Source organism: Onychomys torridus, chromosome 9, assembly GCF_903995425.1.
Source record: "Onychomys torridus chromosome 9, mOncTor1.1, whole genome shotgun sequence".
Taxonomy (NCBI): Eukaryota; Metazoa; Chordata; class Mammalia; order Rodentia; family Cricetidae; genus Onychomys; species Onychomys torridus.
In genome coordinates, this window is record NC_050451.1 from 536,901 (window position 1) to 558,251 (window position 21,351).

At 39.0% G+C, this 21,351-nt stretch overlaps 1 protein-coding gene across 1 annotated transcript in view; it reads right to left on the reverse strand.

Moving 5' to 3' along the window:
- Window positions 1–321: 321 nt before the first annotated feature.
- Appl1 (adaptor protein, phosphotyrosine interacting with PH domain and leucine zipper 1) overlaps window positions 322–21,351 on the reverse strand; it is a 48,483-nt gene continuing 27,453 nt past the window's right edge. The window contains exons 14-22 of the mRNA XM_036199190.1: window positions 20,419–20,510; window positions 19,314–19,496; window positions 17,596–17,648; window positions 6,381–6,555; window positions 6,246–6,282; window positions 5,516–5,662; window positions 4,289–4,339; window positions 3,792–3,881; window positions 322–2,249 (exon numbers count right to left, since the gene is read on the reverse strand). Coding sequence (XP_036055083.1) covers window positions 2,103–2,249; window positions 3,792–3,881; window positions 4,289–4,339; window positions 5,516–5,662; window positions 6,246–6,282; window positions 6,381–6,555; window positions 17,596–17,648; window positions 19,314–19,496; window positions 20,419–20,510 — 975 coding nt within the window. The 3' untranslated portion in view covers window positions 322–2,102. The remainder of the gene's footprint in view (window positions 2,250–3,791; window positions 3,882–4,288; window positions 4,340–5,515; window positions 5,663–6,245; window positions 6,283–6,380; window positions 6,556–17,595; window positions 17,649–19,313; window positions 19,497–20,418; window positions 20,511–21,351) is intronic.

Sequence of the window (21,351 nt, forward strand, 5' to 3'; positions counted from 1 at the left end):
AGCAACTGTGGGAATTCCTATGAAATGTGACTTACAGAGAATTAGAAAACCCTCACCCCTAGCCTGAACTTTTATCCAAATAGCAGCATTTTGCTACCATGCAAAGCAGCAAGTAAAACTGTCTCCTGATGGTGACCACTCTTACAATAAAACAACATATTTCCCCTGAAGTACGCAGGACATCCTATATCAAGAAAAAACTTCATGAAACTGAAAACTTAGAATGAGGATGCAGCTCAGTGGTAGAGGACTTATTTAGCATAGGTGAGAGGCTGGGCTGGATCCCCAGCACTGCCAAAATCAAACAGATAACAAAACAAAACAACCAACAACAAAAACCAGAAACCTTACCAATCTCAAAAAAGTCTTAAAAGCAAGACTTGCCACAACCAACCAAGTACTGACCACAGCAATTTCTAGTTTAACAAGAAGGAAATACTATGTGAAAGCATTCCCTCTACTAAGTACAAAATATACCTTTAACCAAATGTACTCCATAAATTGCTACTAATTAAATGTATGTTTAGGTAATATAAGACTTTAAAGTATATTAAATAACCATTACTCCCATTCGGTACATGGATAAAAACAATATCATGATCATATACGCGAGCGCACATGTGTGTGTGTGTGTGTGTGTGTGTGTGTGTGTGTGTGTGTTATCTCATTCTACAGAAAACTGTACTTAAAGAGTGTGAATCTGAGCTATATTCTGATACCTAAAACAAAAGCCACTTCTAATTCAGAACTAAGAGAAAATTACTTGTGAAATTAGTGGTTAACCTCTTGAAAATCTATAAATGTATGACTATGTAAAATACTTTAGTCAATATATTTAACCTGTATACATATGTATATATACACTTTTCCATGTAGAACACATGAAAACAAAATCTACAAACAGATTAAAATATGCGTGAAGAAAGAGTTTTGACAGAAGATAAACTGTAGGGATATGTTAACCTTGGTAAGCTAACTCCTTCCTTGGTCCTATACTATATGAGGAGTTCAATTCCTTTTCAGTCTTTCACAGAATTAGACCTGTGACTCATTTGAAAAGTAAAAGTATTTACAATAATTAGTACAAATTATTCTATACTCATAAATTAGTTATTTGCCTTTGTGGATATAAAGTGGCAATTCAATTCATTATCAAAATGTGGGATTATGAAAATACTGGGATCATCAGTCTGAAATTTAAAAGATTATGTTCTCTAAACCAAACTGCACATTTTTATTCTAAGCAGTAAACACAGTTGTTATAGAACATCTTTTGAAATGTCACTTATTATTAATAAAATCATTTCACAATACAGAAAATACAATGTATCACTCTACAACCCTCCCTTCCCATGTCAATTCCACTATAAAATGTTTGAACAATGACAACATCTCTCAATAAACTCTCCCCTCACTGCTCTGCAGCAATAATGGAAGTTCCAAGCTGAGAACTGCGAGGACAGTGACAAATTCCAAGCTGTATCAACAGCAACAGAGACACCTGAGTCCCTTTCTTACTGCCATGATCAAGTACATCAGAGACAGGGAGCAAGGCCAGGAAATGTCTGAAACCAACAGCACCATCTGCCACTGTTCTGGTGATTTCATACAGATCCTACTGCATACTTCATATTGTTAGAATATTTGCAATCTTGTAGAATTCTCCACAGAACGTATTTTAAGCTCATTTGGCTGAACACTCTCTCACTACCAACAAGATATTCCTAAAGAAAGGGAGAGAGCACACACATGAATGTCAGAATCTGAAGAATAAATAATTTCTTATGGAAACAGCCAATTACAATGTAAGATAAAAAGTGTCCACAATTTGAAAGAAAAATATCTTGAGCAAGTGTGATTCCTCAGCAATCTACTAGAGGAAGTAAGCAGGTCTTATTTAGGTAGGCAAAATTTGATGATAATGCGCAGTATTTTATTTTTTAAGGATATGCTCAATATAACCTGTTATCATGCTTAGTCTTTTGTAAATGAAGCTGAAACAAGCAAACATAAAGCTTAGTCTCCTCCTTGATCTTTTAACATGGTTACCTCGTGCCACATTCCAGGGGAAGGGGGAAATCAATCAAAAAGCAAAACCAAGTTTATGCTTCCGATTCTCTTTTTTTCCCTTCTTCTCCCAAATCACTCTCCTCTGATTGGCTACTGCTAAGCACAACAAGCTGACCCTCACTCCCAGCCTGGTTTGGTCTACTGGAAGCAGCTATCAACCGACTTTGCTCTTCCAAGTCCTGGTGGAAAGACAGAAAGAAACGAAGTTAACTGTCAGCTGTCAAATGGAGAACTGGTTTCCTATGCACTTGTACTATGCTTGAGAGCCACACCAAGCCTGTCACATGCACAGCTCTGGCAATCTGATGAGAAGATTACATCTATTCAACAAATCAGACACCAGGGTGAATTTGGCATCATATGAATAATTCCATAAAAGCAAACATGCAAAAAAAAAAAAAAAAAAAGTCAGCTATTTTATCCTCCTTTCTTGTTCTACAGCTAATGTTCTGAATATCCTCATCATCTCACTGTTCATCACACAAGTAATCCCCCCCCCCCCCCCGCCCCCGTCAGAAAGCCCCACTGCCATCCACAACCGTGCCCTGCTCCTCTCCAGCTGTCACTTGCCCGCAGGCAAGCTGTACTGCTGTGTTGTCTCGGCCAACTTCTCTTCTCAGCCACCTATGTCCGACTCACTGCAGCTCTGACTGGTCTCTTCACATGGGTCCTCCCCAGCTGCTTTCTCTCCTTTTCCCACCAGTCTTAACAGGGCCCTACAATCTCATGGATCGCCTAATCAAGTTTTGGTTCTGAAAACTGTGTACTTTTAATTATTCTTTTGTAGGTTTGACCCTTAGTACCACAATAAGTAAATGAATGAATAAATAAATGAATGAATAAATGAATGAATAAATAAATAAGAAAGTAAGTAGATAGATGAATGAATGAATGAATGAATGAATGAATGAATAAATAAATAAGCAGACAGACAGATGAACGAATGAATGAATAAATGAACGAACGAACGAATGAATGTGCTTAGGGGAACGGAAGAAGCTCTGAGTAAACATGAGGAGCACAGCCTTGTCAAGGGCTGTAGTGTCTCAAGCCCATGGGAACTGGCAAAGCTGCCTTCTGGTCTATGTTGACAGTGTATACAAAAACTAGCGACCGCAGCTTCCTCTTCCCCCCTGCTACCTCAAGAATGATTCCAACCTCAGACTGCTCCCTGTAGAGCTCTACAGACTGCTCCCCCTCCACAAGACATAAGGAACTGGGCTGTTGTGTGGCAGTGGGTGCCACTCCATCAGAAAGAGCTCCCCATCCCAGATTATCTATGCACCTTCCTGTCTTCAGTGTCCATCCTTCCTTCATGCCTTGTCACCCCAGTCTGGTTGCCACGACCAACCTGTGCTGAACACTGTGTGCATGTGTGTGTATGTGTGTGGGTGTCTGTATGTATGCATGTACATATATGAATATGACACTCTTGCTGATTCTTGCAATAAGTATTTGCCCTTTCACAGTCAATGTGGCTTTCAGCAAGACAATTAAGTCTATTATTGGTATACAAAAATTCTGGCATGTTTCTTTAACAAAAAGTTATATTTCATGGCAGCTACTATGCAATTCAGATGTCAACCCTTTTCTGCTGTGCACTGAATCATCTGGTGTTATGAGGTGGCTGAACAAGCAGCAATGGACTTTCACTTGGAAACTAAAACCTGAATCCACAGGGCTGAATTAGACATCAGCACTGCCCGTAAAGGAATAGATACCTTCTCAATCTGTTTTTGTTTGCTGAGTTCTTTCTCTTGTTTCTCTTTTACTCTCTCTCTTTCTTTTTGTTTTTCTGATGCCCTACGATCCTAAAAGGGGCGGGTAAATAAAACAAACATGTTAAATAGGAAGTAACTTTAAACTTTGCACATTTCAATTAATACAAGCTTTGTAACCTTTTAATACTTTTATATATGGCACATCAATAGTTTTTCCAGACAGGGTTTCTCTATGTAGCCCTGGATGTCCTGGATCTCACTCGGTAGACCAGGCTGGCCTCAAATTCAGAGATCCACCTGCCTCTGTCTGCCAAGTGCTGGGATTTAAGGCGTGTCCACCACTACCTGGCTCCAGATTCTAAATGATAGCTGAACAACAGCATCCACTGTTAATCTTGTTTTGCAAAACAACTGTATTTACTTGCTAGTATGAAAGAGCTTTCATTACACTGCTTTAGCTTAGACGTCCTTGGAAAGTAAATGGCTCTGACTCTTACCAGTTCAGCATGCAGTGCTATCTGTTTTGCCAATCCAACAGAATCACAAATCTAAAAGGATAAAAAAGGAAAACTTCAGATACTTTTCTATTACACTAAAAATTTCAAGTACCCAAATGGATGACATAACTAGTTTTATAATAATTCAAGATAACATACTAGTTAAATAAGAATTTATTTAAAAATATTTCAACCAAAAAAAAATGTTAGTACGTTTTCTTCAGAATCTTCTGAGGAAACTTCTTCTGCTGGCTTTTCCCTCCATCATGTGCCCATCCTACTTCTCACGCTATCAAACTCATTACTGATAGAGACTAGCACAGAGATCTACAACTAGTCACAATGCAGAACACAAGTGACCGTAGGGTGCTCAGACCCAATGGATACATCTGCAGCACAACCCCAACACCCAAGGCTCAGGGAAATGCATGTAAGAGAGTTGAAAAGACTGTCAGAGCCAGGAGACCAGAACATCTGCTTTGAGATAGTGTCTTCTAGACATGACAGGGAAGATGGATGCATGAAATCTCGATATGGTTCCCTAAACAAGACCTGAAAATTGACAACTGACATGCCAATGTAAATGGAGGAATTTTACAAGGCCCAACCCCTAGATGAAGAGCTACAGGCAACCAATGGCTGCTGAGAGAGGAAAAACCTGTTTTGTTCAGGGATGAGACCTAGGAGGCTATCCAATTCTAAGTGGTCAGCCCCAAACACATGCATATAAAAGCAACACTAAATGGACTCAGTAAGGTTTATACACACATACACACACCAATAATAATTAAAGTCATGAATTTTCAAGGTGGGGACAAACAAAGAAGGAGTTGGAAAGGGGAAAGGGAGGAGAGGAAATGATGTAAACACGGCACTCATATATGAAGTTCTCAAAAATAGAAAAAGCTTAAAATTTGAAAACATCATTACTGAAATAGTAAGTCATGCAAAGAATGAGGGATTCAGGTGATGATACTGACGTAAAATGACTATGGGAGTATATTCTATTCCTAGGATAAGTGAATGAGGCAAGAAGACTGAACCAGCTCTCACATGTACAGAACCTGCCAGGCTCTGCTCAGCAGCACTCCTCTCTCTAGGGCAGCGTACTTTCATCAAGCAGCTCAGCTGGACTAGGTACAACCTGAGAGCTTTCTCTAGAAATTTTAGGTTAAACTGTGACTCTGATAGGTGTTTTATAAAATAAACATTCTGAAAGCCAGGTACCTTTTCCCCCTCATTGTTTGATTCAAATATATAGCAGACTGACGACAAATTACTTTCACTTCTTCCGCCTGATGTCCGGAGAACAAATCCAAAAAGTCGTTTATTTTCCTGGTGTGTAGCATACAAAACTACACATGGTAATGGAAACTGCCACAGAAACACCATAAATAAACATGAGATCTTACATTATAGCAGCATTTAGATGATAGATTCTCAAGCCAAATTCTAAAAATACTGTAAAAAGAATTTTAAAGACAAATTTTCAATAGAATAATAATCTAGGAACAAATAATACCATATTTGGTAGAATATTACCAAAGAGATTATTAAAGATTGAGTTATATTCAATGACATATTTACCAATACAAATTTAACTACAAAAAATGATCTACTTAGTAAATAATGAAATGAAAAGATACACTTGTACCTACAAAGAAATACAGAATTATAAAATAAACTCAATTATGCTCATGTCTTGGTTCCTACTGCTAACTTCTTTGGCATATAAACTCTCTAGGGATAAAAACTACCAACTGCGTCAGAATGTGTGGACTCTTTAAGTTACGGAGTGCTAGTAATTTTTTGAAGCTGGTTCTATATGTAACTACAGCCTAAAGGCCAATCTAAATTGACACTGTCATACTAGAACACATAGGACTAGGTTATTATCAAACTATAAAATGAATACATGAACAAAAGATACTTAAAACTTTAATCACATAGAACTCACTGTGAGCCTTGTAACTTGGGTCTGCGGATCAATTAACCTATAATAATTAAAAATTTGGAAAAAACTTTTAATTAGGCTGAGTTAAAAATTCATTTTTCCTGTAAGTTTGTTTGGAGAGGGTTACTTACTACTTACTTCAAACAGTCGCAAGTGACTAATAAATGTGATTCTGTCATACGAAAGATGTTATGGATGGCCCGAGCAGCTAAGATCTGGCGCATTGTTTCATAAACAACATCTGGATGGTCATCTGACTTTACCTCCATAGAACCGAGGAATCGGACAATAAATAACTGATGGAGAATAGAATCTGTAACAAAATATGGTACATTATGGCTGAGGGATTCTTTTGGTTTTGTAGCACAGTTTGGCCTTAAACTCATAATTCTCCTGCTTTAGCATCCTGGATACTGGTACTACAAGCATGTGCTATTCTATTTAAATATTTATGTGTTTTTAAACCCCATAGTTCTTTTCCAAAAGAATATACTGCATGGCTTTAGATTTTCCAGTGAAAAATAAAGCCTAAAGGAGGAATTTATAATAACCTACAGTGTTCAAGCTATAGGAAAATTAAGGTCTCAATTTCAATCAGCAACATATAATGTTATAGTGATATGGTGTGTGGTGGTTTGAATGAAAAGGCCCCCATAGGCTCACAGGGAATGGCATTATTAGAGGTGTAGCCTTGTTGTAGTACTGTGGCTTTGTTGGAGGAAATGTATCACTGGGGGATAAGCTTTGATGTTTCAGAAGCTCAAGCCAGATCCAGTGGCTCACTCTCTCTTCCTGCTGCCTGCCAATACAGATGTAGAACTCTAGGGTCCTTCTCCAGCACCATGTCTGCCTGCATGCTGCCATGATGACAACAGACTAAACCTCTGAACTGTAAGTCAGAGTATAAGAGTAGCCATGGTCATGGTGTCTCTTCACAGCAATAGAACCCCTAAGACATGGTTCTAAATAAAAAGAATTCTTTGTACTTTTCCTATAACTTTACTGTAAGTTTAAAATTAAAGAAAAATAGCTGCAGCCAGGCATGGTAGTGCATGCCTTTATTCCTAGCACTGGAGAAGCAGAGGCAGGTGAATTTCTGTGAGTTCCAGGCCAGCCTGGTCTACAGAGCAAGTTCCAGGACAACCAGGGCTCTGTGACACAGAGAACCCCTGCCTCAACACCAACCCCCTCAGGAAAAAAAAAAAATACTGCTGGGGCTAGAGATGATGGCTCAGTGTGTTATGTGTTAAATATCTGCTGCATAAGCATGAGGACTTGAGTTCAGATGCCCGCACCCACATAAAAGCTGGCTGCAAGAGCAGGTCAGACAGTAGGTGTCTGTAACCTCAGGACTTAGGGTCACAGGGGAGGGACACAGAAAGGGAAATGCTGGCTGGAAATCTCTAGATTCAGTGAGAGACCATGTCTCAAAAAACAGATGAAAAGGGATAGAGGGAGATACCCAATGTGGACCTTTGACCTACACAGGCACAAACACATGCATGTGCACTCATGTACACACACACACACACACACACACACACACACCAAACAAAAAACAACCCACAGATACATAAAACACACACCACACATACACATATACATTTACATATACCACATACACATAATACATACAATACAATCAACAACAAATCCAACTAGTGGCTTGTATGTTGGCACTTGGGAAGGAGAAGCAAGAGGATTAGAGTTCAAGGTCATCCCTTGGCTACATAGTGAGTTTGAAGGCAGCCTAGTTATTTGATAACTATCTTAAAAAAGAAAAAGAAAAAGTTTTTCTGAGAAAATCAACAAGATAGACAAACATATCCAAACTAACCAAAAGGCAGAAAGAGAATATCCAAATTAACAAAATCAGAAATGAAAAGTATGGGGGCCCACAGAGGCTCCCTAGTATAAGGCCTTACTCAAGGTCAGAAAGTTTAAGCTTGCTTTACCCAGCAGGGCTGCATAAGATGATTTGGCCAAGGGCGTGGTTACCATGCCTTTTGAAGGGTATACACTTGGTTATACAGAGTGCTTTGATCTTGAAAGGGGGAGGTCTTTTGCCTCTCCCTTTGGTAGTGTATAAAAAGCCCCCATTAGAATAAATCCTGAAGTGGCTGGGTATTGACCCAGGGCCCTCCCGAAGCTACTCTGTGTCTCTGTCTTTCTTGTCATCTATGTCTATATTTCTAATACTTCCTCATTCCTCTTTACTCCCCACAAGAATCCTTCGATAGATCAGAGCTGGACTCCAACAGAAAAGGGGGACATAACAATAGACACTGAGGAAATCCAGAGAATCATTAGGTCATACTTCAAAAACTTGTACTTACAAAATTAGAAAATCTAAAAGAAATGGACAGTTTTCTGGATAGGTACCACATACCAAAATTAAATCAAGACAAGATAAACAATTTAAATAGACCTATAACCCCCCAAGGAAATAGAAGCAGTCATCAAAAGTCTCCCAACCAATAAAAAGCCCAGGGCCAGATGGTTTCAGTGCAGAATTCTACCAGAATATCAAAGAAGAGCTAATTCCAACACTCCTCAAATTGTACCACACAATAGAAACAGAAGGATCATTGCCAAACTCTTTTAACAAAACTACAGTTACCCTGATACCCAAACCACACAAAGACACAACTAAGAAAGAGAATCACAGACCAATTTCTCTCATGAACACTGACACAAAAATACTCAATAAAATACTGGCAAACCAAATCCAAGAACATATCAGAAAAATTATCCACTATGATTAAGTAGGCTTCATCCCAGAGATGAAGGTTGAACATCTGTAAATGATGGTTTTACATCTGTAAATGTAATCCACCATATAAATAAACTGAAAGAAAAAAACCACACAATCATCTCATTAGATGCTGAAAAAGCCTTTGACAAAATCCAACACTCCTTCATGATAAAGGTCTTGGAGAGATCAGGAATACGAAGAACATATTTAAATATAATAAAGGTAATATATAGCAAGCCAACAGGCAAAATCAAACTACATGGAGAGAAACTCAAAGGAACAAGACAAGGCTGCATACTCTCTCCATGTCTATTCAATATAATACTTGAAGTTCTAGCTAGAGCACTAAGACAACAAAAAGAGATCAAGGGGATATAAATTGGAAAGGAAGAAGTCAGAATGTCACTATTTGCAGATGATATGGTAGTATATATAAGTGACCCCAAAAATTCTACCAGAGAACTCCTACAACTGATAAATACTTTTAGTAATGTGGCAAGATACAAGATTAACTCAAAAAAAAAAAAAAATCAGTAGCCCTCCTATATACAAATGGTAAACAGGCTGAGAAAGAAATCAGAGAAACATCACCCTTTACAAAGCCACAAACAACATAAAGTATCTTGGGGTAACTCTAACCAAGCAAGTGAAAGACCTGTATGACAGGAACCTTAAGTCTTTAAAGAAAGAAATTGAAGAAAATATCAGAAAATGGAAAGATCTCTCATGCTCTTGAATAGGTAGGATCAACAAAGTAAAAATGGCAATCTTACCAAAAGCAATCTATAGATTCAATGCAATCCCTAGCAAAATCCCAACACCAATCTTCACAGACCTTGGAGGAACAATACTCAACTTCATATGGAAAACAAAAGATCCAGGATAGCTAAAACAATCCCATAAAATAAAGAACTTTCTGGAGGCATCACCATCTCTGACCTCAGCAGATCAATGGAATCGAATTGAAGACCCTGACATTAATCCATACACCTATGAACACCTGATTTTTGACAAAGAAGCTAAAATTATACAATGGAAAAAAGAAAGCATCTTCAACAAATGGTGCTGGCATAACTGGATGTCGACATGTAGAAGAATGCAAATAGATCTGTATCTCTCCCCATGCACAAAACTCAAGTCTAAATGGATCAAAGACCTCAACATAAATCCAGCGATACTGAACATGATAGAAAAGAAAATGGGAAGTAGCCTCAAACACATTGGCACAGGAGACCACTTCCTAAATATAATACCATTAGCACAGACACTGAGAGCAACAATTAATAAATGGGACCTCCTGAAACTGAGAAGCTTCTGTAAGGCAAAGAACACGGTCGACAAGACAAAACAGTAGCCTACAGAATGGGAAAAAATCTTTTCCAACCTCACATCTGACAGAGGGCTGATCTCCAAAATATATAAGTAAATCAAGAAATTAGACATCAAAATACCAAATAATCCAATTTAAAAATGGAGTAGAGAACTAAATAGAGAATTCTCAACAGAAGAATTTCAAATGGCCAAAAGACATTTAAGGAACTGCTCAACATCCTTAGCCATCAGAGAAATGCAAATCAAAATGACTCTGAGATACCACCTTACACCTGTCAGAATGGCTATGATCAAAAATGCTAACAACCACCTATGTTAGAGAGGATGTGGAGTAACTGGAACACTCATCCACTGCTGATGCAAACTTATACAGCCACTCTGGAAATCAGTATGGCAATTTATGAGGAAACTGGGAATCAATCTACCTCAAGACCCAGCAATACTACTATTGGGCATGTACCCAAAAGATGCTCAATCATACCACAAGGTCACTTGCTCAACCATTTCATAGCAGCATTATTCATAATAGCCAGAACCTGGAAACAACCTAGATACCTCTCAACTGAAGAAAGGATAAGAAAAATATGGTACATATACACAATGTGGTTTTAAAAAAAAAATGACATCATGAAATTTGTGGGCAAATGGATGAAACTAGAATCATCCTGAGTGAAGTAACCTAGACCCAAAAAGACAAACATGGTGTGTACTCTTAAATGGATATTTGATGCAAAGCAAAAGATAACCAGGCTACAATTCACAACCACAGAGAAGGTAGGTTAAAAAGGATGACCCTAAGAGGGACACACATAGAGAGCCCCAGAAGGGAAAATAGTTAAGGACTCCTGGGTAAACTGGGATGGGGGTGGAAAGGAAGGGGTGAGGGATGGGAACAGGAGAGACTGAGATGGTGGGAGGGACAGAAGGAGAGCAATGAAAGAGATGTCTTGGTAGAGGGAACCATTAGGGGGTTAGGGAGAAACCTGGTGCTAGGGGAATCCCCAGGAATCCACAAAGATGACACCAACTAAGACTCCTAGCAATAATGGAGAGGGTGCCTGAACTTACCTTCCCCTATAATCAGATTAATAACTACCCTAATTGTCATCATAGAACCTACATCCAGTAACTAATGGAAGCAAATGCAGTGATCCACAACCAAGCACTGGGCTGAGCTCCTAGACTTCAGTTGAAGAGAGGGAGGAGGGATCACAGGAGCAGATGAGGTCAAGATCATGATGGGGAAAACCACAGAGACAGCTGACCCAAGTTGGTGGGAGTTCATTGACTCTGGCCTATCAGCTGGGGAATATGCATGAAACTAAACCAAACTGCACCCTCTGAAATGTGGGTGACAGTTATATGGCTAGATCTGTTTGGGGAGCCCCTGGCAATGGGACCAGGACTTATCCCAGGTGCATGAAATGGCTTTTTGGAACATATTTCCTAGGGTTGGATACCTTGCTCAACCAGGGGGAGAGGCTTGGTCCTGCCTCAACTTAGTTTGCTAGACTTTGTTGATTCCCCAAGGGAGGCCCTTACTCTCTCTGAGTGAATAGGGGGTGGAATTGGGAATGGGGGTGGGGGAACACTGGAATTGGTATGTAAAATGAAAAAATATTTTAAAATAACTAAAGATACTAGAAAACTGAACACATCCTTCCACACACCCTTCCCCCACCCAACCCACCCAGATCTCATGTCACTGCCCCAGCCTAGTTTGCCCACCCCAGCCTGAGCCTCAACCAACCTCTAGGATGCCACCAAGACCTGCTCTGTCTACCCAAAACCTACAAGTTCCTCCCACACCACACTCACCTCTCCACTTAGCCATATCTACCCCTACACTGGAGCCCTGGACCAGAAAACACATGCTGTACAACAATCCAGTCTGCTCTGTTCATTTGACTTCCTCCCACATAAGACATTTCTCACCTCTAGGCCTCACCTGCTTGTATATCCCTTCTTATGTCCCAACTTGCTTTGTCCATAATAGACATAAAACTAAGAAAAGAAGTCCATGTTATTGCAAGAATACAAACAATATGAAAAGATCAAGCCAGTATTTCCTCTCCAAAATCTACCAGTGCTGTGGAAATGTTTGCCAATGATAATTACCTAGGTGAAACCCAAGACACAGAATTTTAAAAACCAATCATAAACATCTAATAATTTAAACAGTTTAAGACGACACAAAGAAATAGCTCAATGAAATTAAGGAGAAAGAACTTAAGGAGAACAAACCCCTGAGTGATGCACAAGAAAACACAAACATAAGGCTGGTGGAAATGACGGAGATAATCCAGAACTTGAGAACAGAATTCAATAAAGAGATGCAAACATTGAAGAGGGCTCAAACTAAAATGAGGATGGACCTGAAAAACCTAGTAAGCTGAGGTTCTCCTTCTTCCCCAGGGTCCATTGGCCACTCAGCCACAAGGGCAAAGGGGGCAGAAGGGGCAAGCAGAGCCTCGTCCAGTCTATGAGCATGCCGGAAATAGCCTTCTGGAAGACTGCTTCAGTGTTCTAGTTCAACTTCACTCCAGAGTGAGGGCAGATATGAAGGATAGGGACAGTGGCACCACCTAATTTGCATTAAATAGCACATTGCTATCAAAAAGCTCCTAATACAAGTCTTAGTCACCATATGTGGAAGCACAGTCCTACCATAAAGCTCCTAGCACAATGTCTAATTATCATACGGGCAGCAGGGGGAGCTGTTGCAGGGAACTGGGTCAAGGCTCACACTAGAGATAAGTGAGGCATCTGAGCCTGGAGACATTCTCCAAATAAGGTCAGATAGAGAGTAGGAAGCCTACCCTGGGGGGTTGGGGGGAATCCTTCATGTCGCTGAGCTTAGAGAGAGCTGCCTGGCCATGATAGACTATAACCTCTGACCAGTAGGGACTCCCAACAGTAAGTCAACTAGAAAATTCAAGGGAAACCTTACAAGTAAACTGCATCAAGCAGAAGATAGAATATGAGGTTTTGAAGACAAAGTAGAGGATTTAGACCAAATAATCAAAGAATATGAAAAAAAATCTTAAAAACACAGTAATCATACAGAAAATGTGGAGTAACATGATAATTAAACTTTCAATTATAAACACAGATGAAGGAAAAGAATCCCAAGTAAATGGCATAGACCAAGTCTTCCATAAGATCACAGAAGAAAAATTCCCCAAACTAAGGAAAGACACACCCATACAAATACAAGAAACACACAGAATATCAAATAGACAAGACCAGAAAAGAAAATACCCACAGCATATCATAGTTAAAGTACTAAGTATACATAACAAAGGAAGTGTACTGAAAGCTGCAAGGGGAAAAAAAAAATACCACAAGCCACATATAAGGAAAGCCCAACAGAGTAACAGCTGATCTCAGGGGAACCTTTGAAAGCCAGAAGACTAGAGAGTAGCTAGAGTCTTTCTGGTCCTGCCTGGCCCACAGTCAGGACAAATCTCTCTCACCTGCCAGTCTCACAACCACTCTGACCCAACCAAGTAAACACACAGAGACTTATATTGCTCACAAATTGTATAGCCATGGCAGGCTTCTTGTTATCTAGTTCTTCTACCTTAAATTAACCCATATCTATTAGTCTACAAGTTGCCATGTGGCTTGTGGCTTACCAGTACCTTACATCTCGCTTGTCATGGTGGCGGCTGGCAGGGTCTCTCTACCTCAGCCTTCTACTTCCTTGTCCCACCTATACTTCCTGCCTGGCTACTGGCCAATCAGTGTTTTATTTATTAACCAATCAGAGCAACACATTTAACATACAGAACATCCCACAGCACTGGAGTGATACATTCAAGTCAGTCATAAAAAGACCATGAGGATCTGCCTAAACTAATATAACTGCCATATTGAAGTGCAAGAAAAATTTTCTATAATCTAAACAGCCTAAAAACTTTTCTACCCAACAAACCAAATCTAAAGAAAACACAGGAAGCAATATTTCTGGCTAAAAAAGAGAAATGAGCTGGCTTTGAACTCAGAGATCCGCCTGCCTCTGCCTCCCTAAGTGCTGGGATTAAATGCAAGCATCACCATCACCACTGGCAACATACACATTTCAATAATAACCTTAAATATCAATGGCCTGAATTCTCAAAACAAAAGATACAAACTGAAAGGATCAAGAAACAAAATCCATCTGTCTGCTGGAGTTTTTTCTTTTCTCTTTTTCTTTTTTTTAAAGATTTATTTATTTATTATGTACACAGTGTTCTGCCTGCATGTACATCTGCACACCAGAAGATGGCACCAGATCTCATTACAGATGGTTATGAGCCATCATGTGGTTTCTGGGAATTGAACTCAGGACTTCTGGAAGAGCAGCCAGTGCTCTTAACTGCTGAGCCATCTCTCCAGCCCCCTGTTTGCTGTTTTTAAGAAGCACAGCTTTAAAAACACACACCATCTTATCGTAAAAGATGGACTACAAACACTCCAATCAAATGGGACCAGGAAGCAAGCAGGCTTCCCTTATCCTAGCAGCTGACAAAATAGACGTCAAACTAAAACTAACCATAAAAGATAAAGACACTTCGTTTTAATCAAGGGGACGCTTAACCAACATATTTATGATCCTAAACATACATTCATCTAGCTGGGTGTGGTGGCACACATCTTTAATCCCAGCACTCAAGAAGCAGAGGCAGGAGGATCTTTGTGAGTTCAAGGCCAGCCTGGTCTACAAATTGAGTTCCAGGACAGCCAGGGCTATTACAAAAAGACAGGAGTCTCGAAAAATGTATATATATTTTCACCAAACACTGGTGAATCCAATTTCATTTAAAGAAAAATGTACTAATGGATTTAAAAACACAGATTAACATCAACCCATAAATAGTAAGTGATTCCAAACCCCACTTTCTCCAATAGACAGATCATCTGAATAAAAACTACAGAGAAACATCAGAATTAATATCATAAGCCAAATTCAGAAAGGCTGAGGTAACTATGTATCTTACCTGACAACAATGCAATAAAATCTAGAACTGACAACAAACAAATCTCCAGTAAGTACACAAACTCATGGAGACTAGATAATTTATTAATGGATAATGAATGAATCAAAGAAAGAAATAAAAAAATTTCCAGGAACCAAATGAAAATGAAAACAATCAAAACAGAACTTCTGGGCCATATTAAAAGCAGTCCTTTCAGGAAAATTTAGAGCTCTAAGTATCTATATTAAAAAATCAGAAAGAGTACAAATAAATAATTTAATGATACAACTCAAAAATTTGGAAAAACAGCCAGGGAGTGGTGGTGCATACCTTTAGTCCCAGCACTCGGGAAGCAGAGTCAGATGGATCTCTAAGTTTGAGGCCATCGAGTAAGTTCTAGGGCTACACAGATCTCTGAGTTCAAGTCTACAGACTTAAGTTCCAGAGAAACCCAGAAATAATATAAATAATATAAATCAGAGTATAAATCAATGAAATATAAAAAAAAATACAAAGAAGCAATGAGTCTAACAACAGTTCTTTGAGAAGATAAACAAGACTGACAGACATTCAAATTAACAGAATCAGAAATGAACAGGGAAATATTATGACACAAAAATTCAAGCCAGGTGGTGGTAGCACACACCTTTAATCCCAGCACTTGGGAGGCAAAGCTAGGCAGATCTCTGTGAGTTCAAGGCTAGCCTGGTCTACAGAGTAAGTTCCAGGACAGGCACCAAAACTACACAGAGAAACCCTGTCTCGAAAAAAAAACAAAAACAAAAACAAAAATTTCAGAATATTTTAAGGGGATATTCTAAAAGACCTGTTCTCCATTACACTGGAAAACCTAAAAGAAAAAAATTTTCTAGATTCAGTCAAACCACCAAAATTAAACCAAGAACTCAACAACTAAACATATAAATAACAAATGAAATGACTAGAACAGTAATAAAACTTTGCAGAGAAATAAGTCCAGCGCCAGATGGATTCACAGTAGAATTCTACCAGAATTTCAAAGGTCTAGAGCCAATCCTTCTTAAATTATTCAAAGAGAACAGAACCAGAAGGAGCACTCCCAAGCCTCCTCCCGAAGCCCATGTCACTCTAATATCCAAACAGGTAAAAACAATAACAGAAAGCCACAGCCCAGGATCTCTGATGAACATAGATTCAAAACTTCTCAATAAAATACTTACTAAATACTAACAAATAAAAAAGACTATACATGGTGACCAATGGGCTTTATCCCTAAAATGCAGGGATGGTTCAACATACGCAAGTCAATTAAACATAATAAACCTAAGCAGACTTAAAGACAAAAAACACATGATCATCTCAATAGATGTAGAAAAAGCCTTTGACAAAATCCAACATGCCCTTAAGACAAAAGTCCCAGTAGGACTAGAAGGAACATACCTCAGTATAATAAAAGCTATATGTAAGAAGCCCACAGCCAACATCATCCTAAATGGAGAAAACCTTGAAGCAATCCTACTGACGTTGAAACAAGACAAGGTATCCACTTCCCCACTCCTTTTCAATATTGTGTTCAAAGCACAAGCTAGAGCAATAAGACAGAGAAGGAAATTAAAGGGACACAAACAGGGGAAGAAGAAATCAAACTATCCCTACTTGCAGATGACATAATATTATACATTAAAAGATCCCCCCCCACCAGGCGGTGGTGGTGCACACCTTTAATCCCAGCACTTGGGAGGCAGAGCCAGGCGGATCTCTGTGAGTTCGAGGCCAACCTGGGCTACCAAATGAGTTCCAGGAAAGGTGCAAAGCTACACAGAGAAACCTAGTCTCGAAAAACCAAAAAAAAAAAAAAAAAAAGATTCCCTCCCCCAAAAAAATCTATCAGGAAACTTCTAGAAATGACAAATTCAGCAGTGTAGCAGATACAGAATCAACTTGCACAAATCAATAGCTTTTCTACAAACCACCAACAATGATACAGAGAAAGGGATCATGGACATACTCCATTCACAGCTGCCTCTTGAGGGTAGGAGGATGAAAATGAAAACTTTTTTTTTATTATTTTTTCAAAAAAGTTCAAGAGATAGCATATGTACTAAGAATTTGACTATACGGTCAAAAGTCTGTGACATTCTACAATTGTCTGAAGTCAGATTAGGTTCTTGTTGCCTTAGGACTACTATGAGTAAAGTTGAGACAATTCTGAAGTAAAAACAACATCAAAACTGAGCATAGCAGCAGAACAAACACAAATGGCACATTTCAAAGTCTACAACTGAGTCACTCCAGAATGTAAGAATATCAAAATGTGCTCTACCTTCAGCTTCTGATTTTGTGCTTCCTCCAGATTCTCCAAATGGATTTGTACGCCTGAAGTTTAAGAAAATATGAACAAATGGGTCAGTCACCATGAGCCACATGGAAGAGACTAGAGTTAAAAACTGAGTCATAAAACTTTACATGTTTACAAAGAAAAGCTTTAGAATGTCCTGTTAATGAACAATAGGATGGCCAAAATACTGTATGAGCTTCACTCTCTTACTGAGTAACAGGCAACCCAATGTATCTGCATTGACTGATTTACCTATTGCAGTCCTTTGTTGCTGTATTTTATTTAGTAGGCATAAATTTAGCCACACACAACAAAAAATCCTCATAATAAACTATTTTCCAAAAGTTTTCTAATTTAAACAAGCCAAACACAGAGGAAGACTAATGTTCTGACACACTACTGAAGGCTTATAAAAATGCCAGGGATTTCTTAAACTGTAAAAATCCCAGTCTGGGTTCTATAAGTACAACTGCAAGTTAACTACACAGATTTGAGCACTGTCTAGCTAAAAGCATTACTCTCTTTCCTGTTAATTGTATTCCCTACAGCTGGGTCTCTCTATACAAGTATCACATGTATGTATATGTACGTACTAAGAGGACTTGCCTAGTATGCACACAAAGCCTGAGTTTCATTCCCAGCACCACAAACAAAGTGAAATAAAACTGACCTCTGTATTTCTCAAGATATAAGTAACAATGCAAGGAGAAAAATAAGCCAAAGATTAAAAACTCCTCCTTCGTCCTGTTCTTAGCTCATGGCACAATCACAATGATAGAAGGAAAGAGTTCCATTAAAGGAAGTCTTAGAAGCAGTAGTCTGAAATAATACTAGCACTAAGAAAACATGACAGAGGCTAAGGATATGGCTCAGTCAGACCTAAGTTTAACCCCCCAAACCTATGTAAAAAAAAGCCAAGCAGCCGGGTGTAGTAGTGCACGCACATTTTTAATCTCAGCACTTGAGAGGCAGAGGCAGGTGGATCTCTGAGTTCAAGGCTAGCCTTGTCTCAGGACATCCAGGGATACAGAGAAACCCTGTCTCAAACACCTTACAACAACAACAACAACAACAACAACAACAAAAAGCCATTTCTCTAGCCAATCCCCCTAAAGAAAAAAAAAAAGAAGTACTTTGACAAGAGCATTCTTCTTCATCATCATCATCATCAAGACAGGATCTCATATAGTCTAAACTGGACTTGAATTTGCTATACAGCCAAGACAACTTGAACATCTGAGTCTCCTACACCCAACTCCCAAGTACACTAACTGCAGGCATGAGCTAAACATGCTCAAGTTTGATGTGGTACTTGAGATTGAATCCAAGTCTCCATGTATGCTAAGCAAGCACTCTACCGACTGAGTACATCCTCAACCCCTTATTCTGACAGAGAATTTTTAAAATATCATCACAACCTAATGATAAAACTATCATTTCCCCTGCAATTGACAGGACAAATAACCAAGTAATAGACTTGATAAGCAATTCAAAATTAAATTTTTTGACATTTGATTATCCAAACACCTTTAATTGATGCAGAAGACTTAAAAAAGAATCTGTATGGTTCTATCCTAACTATGAAAATGTTGTTAGGCAATTACATGAAAGACAACGTAGCTGATGCAGAAATGCATCATAAGTAGAATCACAAATCTTACAGACCACACACAGCACATTGTCTTCATGACATCATCACTCACCTGCCTCCTTGGCCAAAGGCTTTTCCCTGGCCAGGCTGATCTTCACACACAGGAGAAATTATATCAAACTGTATTGGAGTATCTGGGGCAACAAGAGAATCAAGAGAGAGGGAAGCCAAATTTGTAGACTCTGATCCCAAGGATCCTGAACTGCTGGTTCGAGCTGCTGGTGGCCGAGATTGTCTAAAGACAAAGGAAAACAAAAAGGCACTGAATTTAGTTTTTCTTTCAGAAGTTCAATGCTAGGAAGACTACAAGAAAAGAAACCATATTTTAAGTCAATGACAGTATAAAGCAAACACCAATAAAAAGCATTCCCAAGGGAGGCAGAGAAGCACTAACCTGTAATCCCAGCCCTCAGGAAGTGAAGGCACAGAATCACAAACTCTGGGTTGGCCAGGTCTACAAAGCAAGACCCTGACTGACAAAGTAAAAGCTTAATCCCAAATCAGCTAGCTATTTTTTTAGTAAAAGATTCCTTTCTTAGCTGAGCAGTGGTAGTGCACACCTTTAATCCCAGCACTGGGGAGGCAGAGGCAAGTGGATCTCTGTGAGTTAGAGGCCAGCCTGGTCTACAGAGTGAGATCCGGGACAGGCTCCAAAGCTACACAGAGAAACCCTGTCTCAAAAAAAACAAAAACAAAAAAGACTCCTTTCTTTTCGATTAAAATCATAAACTGGACTTGGGAGATAGCCAGTAAAGTACTTGCTGCCTAAGCAGGAGAACTCGGGTTTTAGCTTCAATATTTGTATTTTAAAAAGCTCCCCACGGCAGCAGACATCTGCAACAACAGCACTGAAGGGCAGAGAAAGGAAGATTCAAGGAACTCACTGGCCAGTCAGTCTATCAAACCAAACCTCCAGGTTTATGAGAGATCCTGTCTTAAAAATAACAATCTCCACCATATCAACCTCTGGCCTGCACAGGCACATATACGTGAATGTGTGCAAACACACATCCCTTATCAATATATTTATTATTTTGAAAATATACTTCTAGTAGAGATGATTTAGTACTTGTCCAACTGTATTGTTAAAATCAGATTGCTCACTAACAGATTGTACACAGCTTATATTGTCCACTAATCCCCGGATGCTAACTCACCCTGCTGGACGCAGGCCCTCGTGTCTCTGCTGGAAAGACGGGGAAGGAGTGACAGCCTCCAGAGCACACTGATTTACTCGCGCAGCGGTCTCCTGTTTTGTTTCATTTTGTTTATAAAAAAGGACTAGTGTTAATAATGCAAGAAACTAAAAGTTTGATATGGTTCTCAAAATTGTTACCAAGCTCTTTAGTTGTCTACAATATAAATTAAAGCTACTGAGGTATTTCCATTCTCTGACCTTACTAGTAAGGTACATTAATTTCAAACATTATGAACTTCCTATAATTCAAGAATAATTCTAAGTTCTTTCTACTAACATACACAATATTTTCCTAACTACCAGTTATCTTGGATTAAGGTTTGTACTACCACATACCACATTGCCTAGTCTAATTCAAAATATTTTATATAACATATAATTTAGAAAGAATAGAAAATATTCATTAAATATAAGTGAATTCTTAGAATATAGTTATTTATGAAATTATTATGAAAAATCTGGTTGGGGATCAAGCTCAGTGGTAGAGCACTTGCCTAGCAAGCACAAGGCCCTGGGTTTGATCCTCAGCTCAAAAAAAAAAAAGAAAGAAAAATCTGGATGGCGTCTCTTTTCACATAAACAGAATTCTTCCTTTTTTCTAATTGGAAAGTCATCTTTATCATTTTCTTCTTTACCTTTTACTCAGTCAGTTACTAACTAGTCTCTCCTATCAAATCCACCATTACATCAATAGTAGCTTAAGCTGGGCATGGTGGCACATGCCATTAATCTGGGTTGGGGGAGGGGCAGAAACAAGCAGCTCCAAGAAACCCTGTTGGGGTAGAGGAGGAGCTTAAGACTTAGACTTTCGACTGAAATCATCAATCCCTATCCAGCTCTGGGAAGCACCTGGGTTTACAGCATAGCCAGCTCATGAAGACTGAGTTTAGAC